A 20,087-nucleotide genomic window follows, 5' to 3' on the forward strand; every position below is an offset into this window, starting at 1 on the left:
TAACGTACGCTTTACCCAAAGCTATGTGTACTCTGCCACACAGGCCTCTACTTTCTACAGCATTCCATTGCAAAAATCAGCAACAAAGTGGAAATTCTATGGCAGCGTGAAGTATATTCAAAATTGGAAATTTTTATGAATTAAAGTGATTATGAATAATACTGTTACAGTATTCCTCATATTACAGTATGCCTTATACCACTGATTTCATATTAACTTTATGTTGCTTCCAAACTTTCAGTTTTCAGTGTGGTGCAGATTTTTGTATTGACCTATATAGAACTGCATTGTGAAAGTTATTGAGGGGAGAGGGAACTGGAGGTTTTGACTGCTGGGTAGTAGAAAGTTGGGCATCTGAGACCCAGAAAGATGATTTAGGTTTCAACAGCCATCCTGAAATCTTAAATTAATACAGTATATTAAAGAATGGTCAATAGGCTAAATAGGTATAAATGGAAAACCTGTAAATCTGTCTTTCAGCTGCAGAGTGAATGGGAGTCTTCTCGTTCTGAAGTAGAACTCCTGAGGAAACAACTAGCTAATGAAAGAATCTCTATGAAAAACCTGGAATCTTTGCTGGTGTCCAACCGAGAGAAAGAATTTCAGTCTCAGATAGCCAAACAAGAAAAGGAATCTGAAATTCAGCTTCTTAAAGAGCAGCTTTCTCTGGCTGAGAATAAACTGTGAGTAAATAACCAAGAGATAAAACTATTTGATTATCTGAGCAGAAGTGATTTTTGTCTCTCTTCTGGATGTATATACACATATTGGTTATTTACCTGCATTTTTGAGCAGAGTACCTGAATAACTTTTTAAAAATGGAAGAAGTCCAAGAGTTGATACCTGCTTTTGATTCAGCAGCTGTACCATATAATGTTTCCCCTTTAGATTTTTATTTAACTCCTTTTTAAAACTGTTTATGTGAACTGCACTCTAATGCTGCCCTTGCTAACTAATCAGATGTGTATACTGATATATTTGGAAGGTTATAATTGCTCCTTTTTTCTGAATCAAATGACAATTTAATGTACTTTACAGTGCTATCCAGAGTCGAGATTTTGCCCAGCTCAGAAATACAACAACTCAGCTGGAGTCTGAGCTAGATATCACCAAAAGGCAGCTGGGGACAGAGCGCTTTGAAAGGCAAGTGTATGTTTTTGTACTATTCCTAATTCCCCGTATTATTTCAGATGAAGTATAATATAGTAGTTAGACTAATTGAGAAGAAAGATGGCAGAGTATTTAAGGTAATACCCTGGGATGTAGGTTCAATGCCTGTGTGCTGCCACAGTATAATTAATTAATTAAAGGCAGTCAAATCAAGGTCCATGTTTATTTTGATACTGAGGCCATGGCAAAATCTGCAAAAAGTTAGTATGGAGGAGAGGCAGGCTAGAGAAAGAAGAGTAGGAAAGTGAAGAGAAGGAGGAAAGGAGTTAGAGGTAATGGGGATATAGAGGGGTGGGGAAGGAATACAGGAAATTCTGAAGTATTTTGAAAAAATCTTCAAAAACAATGACAATTCACCAGCTTCTCCTATAGTTTTCCTTTTGCATCCCCTCCCTCTACCCCAGTAATGCAATCTGTCCATACCTCCCCTCATACTGCACAATTGGCTCAGCAGAGGAGTTGGGGCTAAAGGTGAACCTGAGGGCAGAACTGGGGATGGGAAAGGAGCTGGGACGAGAGGCAGAACTGGCCTGGGAGTGGAGAGGGAATGAGAGCAGAGCTGGGCTGGAAATGGACAGGGGACGGAGTGGAGCTGCGGCTGGGGATGGAGCTGGGCTGAGCAGGGGGCAGAGTGGAGGTGGAGTGGAGGTGTGGCTGGGGTTGGAGCTGGGCGGGGGGCGGAGCAGGGGACGGAGTGAAGCTGCATCTGGGGCCGGAGCTGGGCTGGGGACAGAGCAGGGGTGAAGTGAAGCTGCAGCTAGGGGTAGAGCTGGGCGGAGGCAGAGGGGCTGGGTAGTGCTCCCTCCCTGCCCCTTTTGGGGCTGGCCTGGGTGCCACCATGCGCCCCCCTGAATGCTCCTCCATGCTCTCCTAGGGGGACATGTCCCACAATTTTGGGCCACTGTTCTAGAAGACGTTATAATTTGATAAAATGAGGATAGTATGTTAAACTAGTCCTAATACAGTTATTCTAAGTTCTCCTAAAGTCTATAATTCTGAACCTTTGCTGTATCAATCAGAATCTTTGCTTTAATAAATCATTTTGTGAACAACATACCTCCAATATCTGTCTAATACTGTTTTATATTGCATTAATCTACCGGTATGTTCTGTTCCTTGTGTACCACAGCCAGCAGCATATTTTATATCAGGAAATCCTGACATTTGGCAACAGTAAAGTGAATAACATAACATTTATAATATTTTTCATAATCCAGACAATTAAGTTGTTTTAGAAAGTAATGTGTTAGAGACACATATTGCGTTGTCTGTAGGGAACTGGAGCAGCCATTATGTGCTCCGCAATAGCTCTTGCAGAACCCTGAGGAATGCAAGAAAGAGAACATTGGCCAAGAGAGAGATTGGGATTACCCTCACTATTATGGAATTTTTAGCTTTGGTCTGAGGAACCACCAGAGAAATTCAAAAGAATCTTCTGCTTAGCATTTCTTCTAGCAGATAAATATTTCTAATAGTGCAGAACAATTTCTCTTTAGTGAATTGGGTATGTGTCCTAGCCTTGTGCAGATGATGTAGAAAAAGCTGAAGTACTCAATGCTTTTTTTTGCCTCAGTCTTCACAGACAAGGACAGCTCCCAGACTGCTGCACTGGGCAACACAGTATGGGGAGGAGGTGAGCAGCCCTCAGGGATGAAAGAACAGGTTAAGGACTGTTTAGAAAAGTTGGACATGCACAAGTCCCTGGGTCCAGATCTAATGCATCCAAGGGTGCTGAGGGAGTTGGCTGATGTAATTGCAGAGCCATTGGTCATTATCTTTGAAAATTCGTGGTGATCGGGGGAGGTCCTGGACGGTTGGAAAAAGGCAAATATAGTGCCCATATTTAAAAAAGGGAAGAAAGAGAACCCAGGGAACTACAGACCGGTCAGCCTCACTTCAGTCCCCGGCAAAATCATGGAGTAGGTCCTCAAGGAATCCATTTTGAAGAACTTGGAGTTGGAGGAGAGGAAGGTGATCAGGAACAGTCAACATGGATTCACCAAGGGCAAGTCATGCCTGACCAACCTGATTGCTTTCTGTGATGAGATAACTGGCCCTGTGGATATGGGGAAAGCAGTAGATGTGGTATATCTTGACTTTAGCAAAGCTTTTGATACGGCTCCCACAGTATTCTTGCCAGCAAGTTAAAGAAGTATGGATTGGATGAATGGGCTATAAAGTGGATAGAAAGCTGGCTAGATTGTCGGGCTCAACGGCTAGTGATCAACGGCTCGATGTCTAGTTGGCAGCCGGTATCAAGCAGAGTGCTCCAGGGGTTGGTCCTGGGGCCGGTTTTGTTCAACATCTTTATTAATGATCTGGATGATGGGATTAATTACACCCTCAGCAAGTTTGCAGATGACACTAAAATGGAGGGAGAGGTAGGTACGCTGGAGGGTAGGGATAGGGTCCAGAGTGACCTAGACAAATTGGAGGGTTGGGCCATAAGAAATCTGATGAGGTTCAACAAGGACAAGTGCAGAGGCCTGCACTTAGGAAGGAAGAATCTCATGTACTGCTACAGGCTGGGGACCAACTGGCTAAGCAGCAATTCTGGAGAAAAGGACCTGGGGATTACAGTGGACAAGAAGCTGGATATGAGTCAGCAGTGTGCCCTTGTTGCCGAGAAGACCAACAGCATATTGGGCTGTATTAGTAGGAGCATTGCCAGCAGATTGAGGGAAGTGATTATTCCCCTCTATTTGGCACTGGTGGGGCCTCACCTGGAGTATTGCGTCCAGATTTGGTCCCCCCCTACAGAAGGGATGTGGACAAATTGGAGAGAGTCCAGCGGAGGGAAACAAAAATGATTAGGGGACTGGAACACATGACTGATTAGGAGAAGCTGAGGGAACTGGGGTTATTTAGTCTGCAGAAGAGAAGAGTCAGGGGGGATTTGATAGCAGCCTTCAACTACCTGAAGGGGGGTTCCAAAGAGGATGGAGCTAGGCTGTTCTTAGTGGTGGCAGATGACAGAACAAGAAGCAATGGTCTCAAGTTGCAGTGGGGGAGATCTAGGTTGGCTATCAGGAAACACTATTTCACTAGGAGGGTGGTGAAGCACTGGAATGGGTTATCTAGGGAGGTGGTGGAATCTCCATCCTTAGAGGTTTTTAAGGCCTGGCTTGACAGAGCCCTGGCTGGGATGATTTAGTTGGTGTTGGTCCTGCTTTGAGCAGGGGATTGGACTAGATGACCTCCTGAGGTTTCTTCCAACCCTAATATTCTATGAGTCTATGAATACAGCTGAACCCCGTTTTTCTGATCTAATTGGGGGACTGGTACCAGATCGGATAATCAAAAATTCAGATAATCCGGAGCAGTGGTTCTCAAACTTTTTTTTCCACGGACCACTTGAAAATTGCTGAGGGTCTCGGAGGACTACTTAATGATCTTTCTAAATGTCCTTTGTACCGTTAACTAACTATTGTTAAGTGCTTTGGATAAAAGCACTATATAAAAAAACCAATAATTAACTTTTTTGTTCTACAAATAAAAGCACCCAACTCATATTTTAATATCATTACTTACCTTTCTAACGCAATGGATGTGCCCTCCCTCCCCCGCCGTGGCAGCCCCCGAGCTGGGGCTGGGAAGGAGGGGGGTCTCTCCCCCGCCACAGCAGCCACAGAGCTGAGGTTTGGAAGGAAGCCCATCTTTCCCCGGCAGCCACAGCCCTGGAGCTGGGGTAAGTCCGCCTCTTTCTCTGGCTGCCTCAGCCCTGCACATCCCAAATTCCCCTCATCCCCTCTTCTTGCCCTACCCCCTATTTCCCCCCCAAGGCTGCCACCACCTCACCTTACATGTGTGTCTTCTCCAGGGTCCAGGCACCTAAATAGTGGAGCCACGCCTGCGCGGCTCCACTAATTAGATGGTTGGCCCTTCATTCTCTTGTGGGCGGCTGCCCAGGGGAGCAATTTAGAGGGAACTATCCATGGACCACCTGAATGGAGCTCGCGGACCACTGGTGGTCCGTGGACCACAGTTTGAGAACCTCTGATCCAGAGAATAGGAAAGTCTGAGGCCACAGCACTGTCTAGTGGCCACAGAAGAGATCACCCGCTTCTGGACCTATGTGCGCTGGATGTTCAGATAATACAGGGAACCGGATAATGGAGGGTCAAATAAACAGGGTTCTACTGAATTTCTAACTACAACTTTCTGGTTTAGAGATTGAGTGCTTTCCATTGAACTGTGCTGACAAAACATTTATGCACCCTCTTTTTTTTATTGCACGCCATACTATAACATAAGACTACTTTGGATCTAAAGTAGAGTCTTGCAGAAAGGCTTTGCGTCTTAGCTGGTAATGTCTCCTTTAATATCAATTACCATTTTGATTTAGGGAACGTGCTGTACAAGAGCTTCGTCGCCAGAGTATTACTACTTCATACCAATTAAGCTCTACTTTAAGGACATCATCACCTGAACGTTCCCTCCATCGATCTCCTGATTGGACTCTGGACAGATCCTTGGAAGGGTAAGTCATTCAAGAATATCCCAACTCATGGTGGTAAAAGAGTACAGAGACTTAAAACTCAACTTTTCAGGAGACAGAAGAAGTAGCACGGACCTGTTTCAGCTCGTGGTTGAAGTCTATGGAATTTCAGTACTATAAAAACTGGTGTGAGTGAAAGGAGAATCAGGCCCAAAGTCCCTACTAATGATCTTAAAATTTTGTATTCAATTATATCAAATATACAGTACATAGTAGCTATATGCACTGTAATTGCTATAGTTATAATACTGGCAATACTGTACAGACTTTCCTAATAATCGTAAATCATCCCACTGTTCAATTTTAGGCACAAATATTTGATCTTGCCAACAACAAAGTCAGTATTTCATGTCAGTCCAACACTTCTTTAAGTATCTGTCCACTGTAGTTAGACTCCACTGTAGGTGCACATGTGCCCCATGCATGTGTAACCCTTCTGCCAGGCAGAGTTTACAGCAACAAGGGCCGGGTTCAGTACATAGGGGTTCCCTTTCAACAATACAGTGCAAAACCGGCTCGAGCCCCCACCCATTGACCTGGGAAAATTACACACACACACACACACCCTGGGTGCCTCAAAGAGGCAATACTTCCCCTCTCGCAAGCACAGAGTCTCGGTGTAGCAAAAAATCTTTAATAACAGAAGGTAAGCAACTCAGCATTAAATTGGGAAAACACCACAACTAGGGTTCATTAACACAAACCATGAACCAGAAGACCCACCCCTAAGTAAATTGGGCTGTGTCTTTTCCCTTTGGTTTTTGAGTCCAGCAACCCAAAAGTCACCCCACTTGCAGTTGCTGTCCTTGGTCAGTGCAGCCCCAGAGTTCAGAAGTTCAGCTGCAGAGTTTACCTCCCAGCCTGGGTAGAAGCTGGGGAGGTATGGAGGCACCTCACACGCTCCACTGCTCGGGCCCTCGACAGCTGATTGCCACGCCTCTCTGTGGGATTCTGCTCCCGTCTTCACTGCCAGCCGTGCCTCTCCGCTAGCCATTCCGCTAGTCGCTCACCAGTATGTCTTCAGGCCCCCCCTACAGCTCTCAATGATTTCAGCTCTTAGTGATTTCAGCTGTTAATAAGGGAGCTTCACTGCTGGTGCACCTGGATAGTCTTCTTGCATCAGAACTACTAGCCCAAAGTAGCTCAAATGCTTAGACCTAGGTATCAGTGATTTCAGCTGTGCAGCATGTAACAAGACTCCTAACTGAGTCTAAATTAGCTCTGTTATTACACAGTGGAGAGAGGAAGGGTCAAAGTGGTGTTTAGAGCCCTCAGAAGGGCCCCACACTACCAGGTGCAAATACCTGTCCCCAACCCCTCTCAATTCACTGGGTTCTGGAACCCATGTCCCTTGCCTAGCAAGTGCTGCTTAGTTGAGGGTGAGTCCCTCAGTCATAAAATGCCAAGTACAGTTCTACTGTCCTTGATTCACATAACCAGAATAACAACCCGTTATTACTCCTGCCCCAATAACAAAGAAACTGGGGATCCCACAGCAGCCAAAGTGACCGTTTGACTCTGCGTACACATGCAAGATTGGATTCTTTTGCCCAGCAGTGTTTGGTGGGGGCATTTTGTTCCCTGCATGCCCTCACACACACCTTTAGGCATAAATGGCAGAGCAAACTCAACCATCTCTCAGTTACTTCTTAATGCCAGTGGCAGCAAGACAGAATCTCCACAGTGTTTGACTGCTATCCCATAGCTCTCCATCTTAGTTATATTTAGTGTTCATATAATGTTAGTTTTGTAATGACTGGAGCTGCTCAGTACACCAAACCCCTAGGTTGCCAGTATCCTGTCAGATGTATCACAACTTGCGGATAGAAAAGCAGTACTTGTGGCACCATAGAGACTAACAAATTTATTTGAGCATAAGCTTTCGTGAGCTACAGCTCACTTCATCGGATGCATGCAGTGGAAAATACAGTGGGGAGATTTTATATACACAGAGAACATGAAACAATGGGTGTTACCATACACACTGTAACGAGAGTGATCTGGTAAGGTGAGCTATTACCAGCGGGAGACGGGAAAAAAAAACCTTTTGTAGTGATAATCAAGGTAGGCCATTTCCAGCAGTTGACAAGAACATGTGAGGAACAGTGGGGGGAGGGGGAATAAACATGGGGAAATAGTTTTACTTTGTGTAATGACACATCCACTCCCAGGCTTTATTCAAGCCTAATGTAATGGTGTCCAGTTTGCAAATTAATTCCAATTCAGCAGTCTCTCGTTGGAGTCTGTTTTTGAAGTTTGTTTAAGAATTGTAACTTTTAGGTCTGTAATCGAGTGACCAAGAGATTGAAGTGTTCTCCGACTGGTTTTTGAATGTTATAATTCTTGATGTCTGATTTGTGTCCATTTATTGTTTTACGTAGAGACTGTCCAGTTTGGCCAATGTACATGGCAGAGGGGCATTGCTGGTACATGATGGCATATATCACACTGGTAGATGTGCAGGTGAACGAGCCTCTGATAGTGTGGTTGATGTGATTAGGCCCTGTGAGGGTGTCCCCTGAATAGATATGTGGACACAGCTGGCAACAGGCTTTGTTGCAAGGATAGGTTCCTGGGTTAGTGTTTTTGTTGTGTGGTGTGTGGTTGCTGGTGAGTATTTGCTTCAGTAAATTTGCTTCTCTACAAAAGAAAAAGGACACTAAACTGTCTAAACTACTACATGCCACAAAGAGCCATAACAGTGGTTCCCTTAACCCACCCAGCAATATCGTTAATCTACCCAGCTATACTCTTAGCCCAGCAGAAGAATCTGTCCTATCTCGGGGCCTCTCCTTCTGCCCCTCCACCCCCATGAAAGTTTTAGGTGCAGCCACTATAAGAACACTAAGGGAGAGTCATGGGGTTGCTGGCCCCTTTAAGGGGAATCCAGGCCCAGACTAATTTAAAGAGAACAAGACTTTCTAGGCAGTTAATTGAATAACGAGCACCTGTGCCTGTTAAAAGGCCATCAGGGCTCAGTTAGAGGGAGGTGCTCACAGAGAGAGAACTTCTCCTAAGGAAGTAGAGCTCTCGGCGACCACAGGTCCCAAGGAAGAAGGCTGTGCAGAACCCTGAGTCTAAGAAGAGAGACTACAGGTCACACAGATCTGGTGGGTTGGGGCTCTCTGAGCATCAGTCAGGAAAAAGGCAGATGACAGCTGCCTGGTCAGTCAGAAAAGGGCAGGTGAAAGCTGACTGGGAATGAGAAGTTTGCAGATGAGAGCTGCGCGAGCCAAGAGGCTGTACAGCATGTGGTTCCGGGGGAATTACTGAAAGCTAGACAGCAACAGAGGGTTGTGCCTGCTGACTTCTAACCTGGACAGCCAAAGCTGAGAGCCAGAGAGCTGAAGGCAGAGGAGTGGCAGACTTATCTGTTGACATCTCCATGCTGGAGAGCTGAACCCAGAGGTCCAGGGGGAGTGAGGGTTGTACCCGTAGTGAGGAAGAGGAAGATCTTCGAGCATAGAGACTGTACAGGTTCCCGCTGGGAAGAGCAGGATTTTAAGGACTCTCTATGCTGGATGTGGGAAATGGACTATGATTGGGACTCACGTTGGGGATTATTTGAACAATGTTTCCAAGGAGGGGTATTAAGCAAGAGACCCTAAGTGGTATTACTGTGTGATTCTTGAGGGGCCTTGAGAATAGGGAAACTGAGAGAGGGAGTGCTGTAGCGCAGGGATGCACCGCAACAGGGAGAGATGGGGTTTTTAGTCTCCTGCACTGTCTCCTGTTCTTCTTGACTGAAGAAATCAATTCTGTTTAGCCTCCAGGCCAGACAAGATTATTCCCATTCTCCAAGGAAGCTTTTAAGATCCCATATATTTTCTCTTGCAGCACTCCAACAGTCTCAAGGGATTTATTTCAGGGGCACTATTTAGGTCGGGCAGGGTCATCTTCCCCCCATGTCCCCACGTGCATCAAACCAGGCAGGAGAGCAGAGTGATGTGAGCCCAGGAAGAGCCCCTCAGGCTGGGCAAAGCCAGGTGCTGTGACCCATCTGAACAAGCTGCTTTCCCAGGCTCTGTACACTAATGCACAAGCGCTGAACTGCTGCACGTGCGTGTTGTGCCATAGCTGCTGCCCTGAACCCAACAAACCCTGGAGGGATGTACTGAGAAAGATGAATGAAGTCACCAGAAAAATATTTGATATGTACTATTCAGTTCCCCATTGCCACTTGTACAGATCTGCCATCTACTGGTTATCTGAGATTTAACAGGAGCTAGAAATGTGTTATTTTGTCAATAGAGTCTGAAGGAAACTCTCGGCTTTCCCGTAACAGGTTTAATTATGCTATTTAGGACTCGCTTTTTATGGTTGCCAACTTCTTCTTTCTTCCCTTGTAACTCACTGAGCATTATACATTAAATGTTGTGAATAAGATGCCTTCCTTTCCAGTTTCTAAGCTTTTGGAAGATTCAGATAAGTCCTGTAATCCAAAAGCCCTCTTCCTAAAGGAGATATCCTTTCTTGCCCATTAGTAAGTTTCAGTCAAATATAAAACAAAGACTAAAATCCTTCTGCAAATTAGAGCATAAATCAATCCCTTTCCCCTTAAGCCAACTCAGTCAGAGTAAATCCAAACAAATAATATTCAGCATGGTCTTCAGTCATTATCGCAGGGGAAGGTACAGTTCTTCTTTGAGTGCTTGTTCATGCCAATTCCAATCAGGAGTGTGCAAACGCATGTGCACGGTAGCCAGAAGATTTTTCCCATAGCAGCATCCATCGGGTCAGTCGGGGTGCCCCCTAGAGTCGTGCCTCCATGGTGCTCAATATAGAGCCCTACTGACCCACTACCCCCTCAGTACCTTCTTACCGCCAGTGATGGTTAGCTGGAGCGTCCCATAGCCCTTGCTTTAGCAAGCGTCTTTATCTTTGTAATTTGGATATAGTTTGTCTGTAGTTAGTTATTGTATAGTAGTTGTTTATAGTTAGTTTAGGGTTAGTTGGGGGTATTCACCCCCCCCCCCCCCGTGACTCCCTAGAGTCGGTGTATGCCGTGGTCCCCGAGGTTTAAAGACTGTGAGGTCTGCACTAACCACATGTCAGAGTGACCTTCATGCCTCTTAAGGTGCCATGGGGAAGGTCACCAAAAGTACTGTTGTAAAATCTGCTGCGAGTTCCGTCCCAGAACTGTTAAAGAAAGGGAACAGCGACTTATAGTTCTCCTTTATGGAGGCAGCTCTCCACCCCCACTCAAACCCAGGGTCCGGGGACTCTGCACCAGCATATCCTCGTTAGCACGGAGCGCTCCAGCACCGTCATCCCAGGAACCGGTGCTAAGGAAGGACTCTTCACAAGATGCTCGGCACCGGCACAGCTCCTCCCATGGCCAGTTGGCAGATAGGCACCGGTCTCAGTCACCGGTACCTCAGAAGAAGAAGAAGCTGAAGAGAGATCATTCTCCCCCGGCCAAATCCAAGGAGCCAGTTGGGCCACAGCACCAGATTCCTGGGCAGGGCCACGTCGACTCCTGCCCGGGCGAGGCAGTTGAGTCCAGGCCTGCCGCGCTTGCCAGACCCTAGTATCCTGCAACTGCTGCTCCCCTCGAGACCAGAAGCTTTTGAAGTGGCTCAGGACTTGCTGCAGCTCACAGCGTCATTTTTGCACCCTAGGACAGTGGAGACACCACGCCATCAGCACTACCCCGCCCCCAGGTGCAATCAAGAGGGAAGCCAGCGATGATGTCCCAGCGCTCTCCTTCTCCACAGCACCCTCCGGCACCAGCATCTCCAGAGAGAGAGCCCAGTAGGTCCCTGAGCTCCCAACGATTGATGCCCTGAAGTACGGCTCCTCCGTGGTCTTCTTTTTCAGAGACCTTGGAGTCGGAGTCAGACTCCTGCAGCTCCGATAAGAGCAGGAGCAGGAGGTCCAGATCACGGCGGGAGAGATGGGTTTACCCGGCACTGGGGCTGCCGCCGTGGCAGAACCCATCGCAGTGGCCCTTCTGGACTCCCTGGGCCTTCCACCAGAGCCAGGAAAGGAACCAGGGGTCCCACTCAGTAGCAACTTGGGTAGCTCCGGCGACCTTTATTCCACCTTCGGCCGAGTGACCAGGCACCACCTACGTCGGTCGCCACCACCTACGTCGACGCCATCGGCTGCAGTACCATTGCTGACACCGGCTTCGGCACCAAAATCAGTTTTGGTGGCGGTACCAACAGCGGCTCAGATACTGATACCAGCATAGAGTTCGGAGCTGACAGCCCCAGCACCGAGGGGCATGGCAATGTCCACGTCGGCACCTGTCCAGGACCCCCGAGAGTCATGGAACCCCTTGGCTGCTGACGAAAGGAAGCAGCTGCCTTTCATGGGGACCTCCTCCTTGTCATTGCCAAACGAGACACTGGTGGGCACTGCTTGAAGACAGAAGGTTGTTGCAGCACTTGCTGCACAGGGTTGTCCAGGGTCTGGGCATCAAGGCAGAGGAGGTAGTTGAGGATTCTGATCCCGTGGTGGATATCCTCATGACCTCTGGATCTTCTCATATTGCCCTGCCGCTCATAAAAACTGCCAATCAGCACTGCCAATCAGCCAATCAGCACCAACGCTGCCAATCAGCACAAGCGGCAAGGCTTCCAAGGGTCCTTCCCCAAAAATAGGGAGGCTAAAAGACTCTACCTTTTCAGGAGAAAGGTTTGTTCTATAGATGGATTGCAGCTTCGAATTTCAAACCAGCAGGCCACTGTCAGTTGGTACTCTTATAACACCAGTGCGGCAATGGCAAAATTTGCGGAGCTCCTCCCCCTAGACTCCCGTGCCAAGTTTTCAGCCTTGTTGAAGAGGGCAATCTAATCTCCCAAGCTTCCCTCCAGGCTGCGCTGGACGGTGCTTATGCCACCACGAGAGTCGGGGCTACAGCAGTGGCCATGGGAATGGGCTCCTGGCTCCAGGTCTCTGGTCTCCTGCATTTGGTCCAGCAGACCATATAGGACCTCTCCTTTGGGGGTGTGACTCCGTTCTCTGAGAAGACGGATAAAGGGCTGCATAGCCTGAAAGACTCCAGAACCACCCTCAAATCCTTGGGCCTACACACTCCCACCACACAGCGGAAGCACATCAGGCCACAACCTCCTCTGCAATTCTACCAACAGAACCAACAGGATGGTTCCTGGAGGAGGAATAGGAGTGGCAGGAAAAGGCTGCGTCCTCAGGCCACGGCTCTGTCCAGCCCAAGCCACTGTCCAGCCCAAAACAGGCCTTCTGAAGGCGCACCAGAGCAAGAACTGGATCCACCCCGCCTTACTTTTTCATCCCAACTATCCCCTTTCTACTCTGCATGGTCCCGTCTCACTTTGGACTGCTGGCTGCTCTGCACGATAGAGAGGGGAAACTCCATCTAATTATGTGCCCTCCCCCTCTTCCCCCCCTTCCCCGTTCCTCTTCAGGGACCCGTCTCACGAGAAACTCCTTATATAGAAGGTGCACTTGCTCCTATTGCTAGGGGCAGTGGAAGAGGTTCCTCAGGAGCAGAAGGGCAAGGGCTTTTAGTCCCTAATACCAAAATCCAAAGCTGGGCTCAGGCCCATCCTAGACCTGCAAGAACTCAACAGGTTCGTGAAGAAACTCAAGTTCTGCATGGTCTCTTTGGTGTCCATCATCCCTTCACTGGATCCAGGAAACTGGTATGCCGTCCTTGACTTGAATTATGCGTACTTTCACATAGCAATAACTCCATCCCACAGAAAATACCTCACGTTTGTGGTGAACAACACCCACTACCAGTTCACATTCCTCCCATTCGGCCTGTCCGCATGTTCATCAAGTGCATGGCAGTCGTGGCCGTGTTCCTACACAGGCGACAGGTACAGGTGTTTCCGTACGTCGATGACTAGCTGATCAAGGGCCGATCCAGGACTCAAGTGGAGATTCAAGTCTGGGACTGCTTGGACATGATCATAACCCTGCCTCACCTGGTACTTGACTCCCTCCTGTGCTGGCTCGACCTTAGTATGTGCAGGGGTCCCCTTCACCAGCCCTCAGTCGTCTCTCTCGCTAGTGACAGATGCATTAGCCTTGGGCTGGGGAGGACATTTGGGAGACCTCAGTACACAAGGCCTCTGGTCTCAGGTGGAACTCACTCTCCATATCAATGTCAGAGAGCTGAGAGCGATACGCCTGGCATGCCAGACTTTCTGAGCCCACTTGACAGGGAGATGTGTATCAGTTATGACAGATGACACCATGGCAATGTTTTATATCAACAAGCAGCGGTTGCACACTCCTCTCCCCTGTGCTAGGAAGCCCTCATGCTGTGGGACTTGTGTGTGTAGAGCATTCAACACATCTACAAGCATTGTACCTCCCTGGAGTACAGAATGAGTTGGCGGACTATATCAGCAGGTTGTTCCATGGCCATGAATGGTCCCTTCACCTGAACATTGCAAACTCAATCTTCCATCAGTGGGGCTTTCCCCAGATCGATCTGTTCACCACGCAACGCAACAGGAAGTGCCAGTAATCTTGCTCCTTCCTGAATCACAGCCCGGGCTCCATCGCAGACATGTTCCTCCTCATTTCTTATAAGCATTTCCGCCTGTCCCTCTTGTTCACAAGGTGCTCCTCAAGATACGAAGGGAACAAGCTTCGGTGATATTGATAGCTCCAGCCTGGCCCCGCCAACAGTGGTACACATCACTCCTGGAAATGTCCATGGAAGCTCCAGTCACCTTGCCACTCTTCCTGGACTTACTAACTCAGGATCATGGCTGTCTCCAACACCTGAACCTCGAGTCACTGCACCTCACGGCATGGAAGCTCCATGGCTACACCCTATGGAGCTTTCTTGCTCCGATCAGGTTAGACAAGTCTTCCTTGGCAGCAGGAAACCCTCCACAAGAGCCACCTATCTTGCCAAGTGGAAGAGATTTTCAATCTGGTCGGCACAACACCATTTGTCCCCGACGCTCGCCTCTGTGCCACTTATACTGAACTATCTTCTCTATCTCAAGCAGTAGGAGCTGTCCATGTCATCAATAAGAGTTCACTTGGTTGCCATCTCTGCCTTCTACCTAGGCGCAGAGGGCCGCTCGGTCTTTGCTAACCCTATGGTCAGCTGTTTCCTTAAAGGTCTCAACAGGCTATACCTGTGTGTCCCACAGCCTGTCCCAGCTTGGAATCTGTCTTTCCAGACTCATGGGACCACCCTTTGAACTTTTGGCGATGGGCTCCCTATTCTATCTCTCATACAAAGTAGCGTTTCTGGTAGCGATAATCTCAGCCAGGAGGGTGTCTGAGCTCAAGGCCCTGACATCAGAGCCCCCTTACACTGTGTTCTATAAGGACAAGGTTCAGCTCAGGCCTCACCCAGCTTTCCTCCTGAAGGTTGTCTCCCAGTTTCACATCAGCCAGGACATCTTCCTCCCAGTGTTCTATCCTAAGCCGCACTCGAGCAGCAGGGAGCAAAGGCTTCACTCACTGGATGTCTGCAGAGCGCTAGTGCTAACATCGAGTGAACTAAGCCGTTCCAAAGTCTGTCCAGTTATTCGTGGCAGTGGTAGACAGAATGAAAGGACTTCCTGTCTCTTCTCAATAGATTTCATCATGGATCACACCATGATGTGCATGGACCACCTGCACCTGTGAGTGCTACAACCTGGTAGGGGTGCCTGCTTCTCCAATCACTGCACACTCCACCAGGGCTCAGGCCTCTTCAATGGCATTCCTGGCACAGGTTCCCACCCAGGAAATCTGCAGAGCAGCGATATGGTCCTCCGTGCATACTTCTAGCACGCACTTTGCAACCACCCAGCAGGCCAGAGACAATGCGGCCTTTGGAAGAGCAGTGCTCCAATCAGTGGACGACTCCGACCCCACCTCCTGAACTTGGGCTTGTGTGTCACCTGATTGGAATTGACATGAACAAGCACGCGAAGAAGAAAAAGCGGTTACTCACCTTCTTGTAACTGTTGTTCGTTGAAATGTGTTGTTCATGTCCATTCCAATACCCACCCTCCTACCCCTCTGTTGGAATAGCCAGCAAGAAGGAACGGAGGGGGAGGTGGGTCGGCAGGGCTCTATATTGAGCGCCATGGAGGTGCGAATCCAGGGGACGCCCAGGCCGACCTAACGGATGCTGCTATGGGAAAAAACTTCCAGCTGCCGTGCACGCGTGCGCGCACACACACCCTGATTGGAATGGACATGAACAATGCATCTTGAAGAACAACATTTACAAGAAGGTGAGTAACTGTTTTTTCTTCTTAGTTATTGTCTACACATAAAAGTTCCACTGGTTTGATTTACTGAATGAATTTAAATTGATATAAACCACATATAAACCAATTTAAGTTTGTCCACGTAAGAGTTTCTATGGGTTTAATTAAATTGGTTTTTTAAAAATTTGTTTTCGTTAAACAAAAGGGTGTGTATACAAACTCCTTAGTTCCCAAAGGAATGTACTTCCTGAGCTGCTGTTTTTCTTCTTTCCTTTTGTTTGGTTTTTGGGACTGAATGTTCAAGGTGGTAATTACCCTTCAGATCATTGTTCCTTGCCCAGTTTTTTGACAATTTAGACAAACTGGAGGGAACTCAGCCACAGTAATTAAGAGGCTAGATTGAAAGAAGAAAAAACAATGTAAAATATGTATCTTGACCAAATTAATAACAAAAATATTTTAAGGTTGTTAAAACTAGTAAAACAGAAAAATTGCTTAGGATGGTTCAAACAGGTAAAATTAGGAGTTAATACAACTATTTTCTTCCTGTAAGATCTTATTATACTATGAAATAGTCCTTCAACAGAAGTGATGAAATCATATTTATCACCTGAATCATTGATAACTGGACAAATCACTGGAAGTAGACACAATTCACCATTGGAAGGAGAGACCTTTTTCATAGCTAATATCTGGTTCTATAATACCTAAAATATTTTGGGAGCCCACACCAATGTTGACATTACCAGCACTCTTCTTTCACTCCTCCTGCCTTCCTGCTCCTCTGCCTCATAAAAACAAATCAAGTGGCTGGACTGTGATCTGGTTGGAGACTAAGTCAGCCAATTAACATCTTTCTGTTTCAGTGGGATTGTGGCATCAGAAGTAAATCAGACAATAATTGTCTTCTCCCTCATACTTTTTTCATCTTCTTCTTCTCTCCTTTCCTGATATCTTCGTTTCATAATATTTAGTGTATTTATCTCATGAGTTTCCACTGCCTGTAAAATAGTACTCCTCTGTTTCTGTAAAGTGAACCCAAATGGTGTGTACCTACTATCCTGCTCAGGAAGTAGGAAAGGCACTTGTAGCCTGATTTTTCAGAGATGGTGGAAGGAGCCCAAAGTTCCCTTTGACTTCAGTGGGCATTTTGGGTGCTCATTACTTCTGAAAATTGGGCTATTAGTGCCTAATCCTGCAAATCCTCTGTCCATGGAATCCCTGTTGAAGTGAATCGGAGTTACTTACAGAGGGGGCTTGCGGGATTAAGCACTTAAGTTTTACACATATAAACCTCTGAATGGGTTTCTATATTAAGTGAATATAAGAACAATTCAACTTCACACTTTTTCTTCTCTTGTAGGAATTCTACATTCAGGGACTTCTAACATTACTCAGGATGACTTGAAAAGAATCAGCACATCCTCTAGAAAGCTGCAGGTTTAAAATTGAACTCAGGGTTTGTTAATTGTTTTTCCCTGATGACTGCTACATTATGTTAAATATATGTTAATATACCAGTGTAAGAGAACACATACTCTGAAATTATTTTATTTTGGTCAATGAAAAGAAATCAGTCTTGATGTTCTGAATTTTTTGATACAGCTAACCTTTACTATTTAGTGCCATATCACAATGACCCATTTCAGGAAACAGAAGGAGAAATGCACACAGCTGCATCTGTACATTGATAGTGTGCAAAGGAAAAAGTTCGTATGTTCCCCTATTAAAAATGTATACGGTAGTAGGGAAAATGAAGAAGAGTGTAACAATACAAAACTTACAACAGATATTCGGATGCAGATTGTTTTTTAAGTTGGTTGTATTTTTGCCAAGGTATGTTGTGTTTACATTTGCAAGCACGTGCCAAGCCTTCTCTTCAAGATGAGTCATATTCTTCTCTTAATTCCTTAGTTTTGCATTTTGATACTCTTGGGATTAACATCAGGTTTTATTCATTTTTATTTCAAAGCCAGTAAATCTATTACCCATCTATTAAAATTAGTATGAGTGTCTGTTACAAATATATACATACTATGATTGGAAGGAAGTATTTAATTATTGAGCATATTACAATTGTGCTAACCTTTTATTAAATTTTATTAATGTAGATAAATGTTATTTGTAAAGATATCTGTATTTTAAATTAATTTGCTTAAAATTTAAAAGAAAACTAATACAAGTCTTAGGAGCTAGGTGACTTTTGTTAATCCATGTCAGATTCTTGCACTCTTCAGATGTGAGGTGCAGGCTTGACAGGTTTTATTCAACTCTTCCAAGTCATTTTATTAACCTATCACTAAAAAATGGATTTAATATGAATTTTAAAGCCTAGGTAAAACTTTATCCCTGCTATAACCTGTCTGGGTTTATCACCATTTCTATGTCTGGAAACACTGAAAAATAATGCTGTTGTTTTATTTCGAATAATTTTCCATTTGGCCCTTTCCCTTAATTTTTATTGAGACTTCTTCACCCTTGTGGCCATAGTAACACAAGGAAACCTTTTGAAAATGTTTTATGTAGTCAGTCTTTTCTTTGGGGGCAGGGAGGATTGGTCATTCTAATGGTTTACTCTGGTATGTGTTATATACATACACATACATACATCACTTGTGGTGGCTTTCAAATTCAGCTTTCAGATGCCGTTCATTTCCTCTAAAACCTACTGGTATGTATAGCACATATCAAAACTTTTTATAGTAAAAGAAAGCATTCTTTAAAAAAATCTTTTTAAAAAGTATTTTGAGGAATAATGTGCCAAAGCAATTGTTTGTAACATATATATTTTTATAACAAAAATGCTTAAGTTTAGCCTTGCTCTCTAGCAACAATTCTCTAGTCTTCTGTTCAGGAAACCTGAGTTTAATTTTTGAGGCTTGATTCTGCAATCTTTATTTAAGTGACTAGTACTTAGCCGCATGAGTAGTCCCACTAACATTAATGGTATGAATAAGGACTGTGGGATCAGACCTTGGAATTATCCTTTTGCTCATTGGGCTGCTAATAGGTTGGGAATTCTGCAGACAGCTCCAGAATATATGAGAGAGAGAGAGAATAATTTGTGCCATTCAACACTGGGACTGCAGTCTGATTTTAAAAGCATTGATGGGGTCTGAAGGGAATTTGATTATCCTTATCCATAAGACTAATGTGGGCAACTTAAGGCATGAAGAGGGAGAGGTTAAGTAAGAAAAAATGAGGTATCCTCAAGACTGTACATGGTATACAAAGGTCCACCCCAAGAAACATGAATTTTCAAGTATTCATGTTAATAGAAACAATGAATGCTCTGTGGCTGCATAGAAAAATCAGTTAATTCTTGATGATATACTATCCATCAAAAAGTAAAAACTCAAGATTATTTTAAGAAACTTGTTGGTACTGCCTTTTTTAATCAGAACTGATTAGAGCCAGATTAAGAGAATACCGCTTCAAAATAACAGTATTAGATGTGACACTTTCATAATAATGTTCAGGGCTGGCCTTTGTTTAGAAAACACTAAGCGAACCAGAATTTAATACTCCCGTATATACATGGACCTCTTACCGCTAGCCTTACTGCAGTATAGACTGTACATAGAGACTAAGATTTCTGAGGTGGAATGGATGGACAGGAGGAACATAACAGAAGATGGCCTTTAGTCATGAATTTGGGATGGGTTTAGGCCTGGTTTCCAGGAGCATTTAGTTGCTCTATATTTGTGCATATTAAAAATGAATACAATATTAAAATAAGAGAGAGCTTGGATAGGATCTATGGGCTGGTACAGGCACTATCACTGCATTTAACTGAAACTGAGATCAAAGAATGAAAGGGAGGGGAGAGGAAAAAAAGTGGAAGAAATAAACTGACTTGGCTTTAGTTTGTGAATCACCAATGTAACATAAAAAACTAAAACCTTGCTGAGATTCTTGTTCAGCTATAGACTGATGAGGGGGTTTGGACAGTATTAGTTCACTGAGCACTGTAGGCTATAACCGTATATTCTAAAGTCTTGAGACTGTTACTTCATTCAAGCATGTTAAACTTTGCTTCATTTCCTAAGTGAAAATTATGTAATAAACTAAACCAGGACAGTATTTATAGCTTTTTCCTATTTCTGACAGCAGCCTTTTAATCTTTTTAATAACATATCTCTTTTCACCCCTTAAAACAGGAAAGTATATTGAATGTGTTCAGATTTAAATGTTTATATAACATTTGCAGTGGTTTATCTTTCCTCATACTGTGGGATCTTGGTGGTAGGGCAGTT

General features: G+C 45.3%; 1 protein-coding gene across 8 annotated transcripts in view; it reads left to right on the forward strand.

Moving 5' to 3' along the window:
• Positions 1 to 19,169, forward strand: part of TSGA10 (testis specific 10) — an 80,015-nt gene extending 60,846 nt beyond the window's left edge. For all 8 annotated transcript variants that reach the window (XM_043537288.1, XM_037898528.2, XM_043537248.1 and 5 more), the window contains 4 exons: positions 481 to 683; positions 1,039 to 1,143; positions 5,516 to 5,650; positions 17,195 to 19,169. In XM_043537288.1, the coding sequence (XP_043393223.1) occupies positions 481 to 683; positions 1,039 to 1,143; positions 5,516 to 5,650; positions 17,195 to 17,219 (468 nt within the window). In that variant the 3' untranslated portion in view covers positions 17,220 to 19,169. The remainder of the gene's footprint in view (positions 1 to 480; positions 684 to 1,038; positions 1,144 to 5,515; positions 5,651 to 17,194) is intronic.
• Positions 19,170 to 20,087: the final 918 nt, after the last annotated feature.

The sequence above is a fragment of the Chelonia mydas genome, chromosome 1 (assembly GCF_015237465.2).
Source record: "Chelonia mydas isolate rCheMyd1 chromosome 1, rCheMyd1.pri.v2, whole genome shotgun sequence".
Classification (NCBI taxonomy): Eukaryota; Metazoa; Chordata; order Testudines; family Cheloniidae; genus Chelonia; species Chelonia mydas.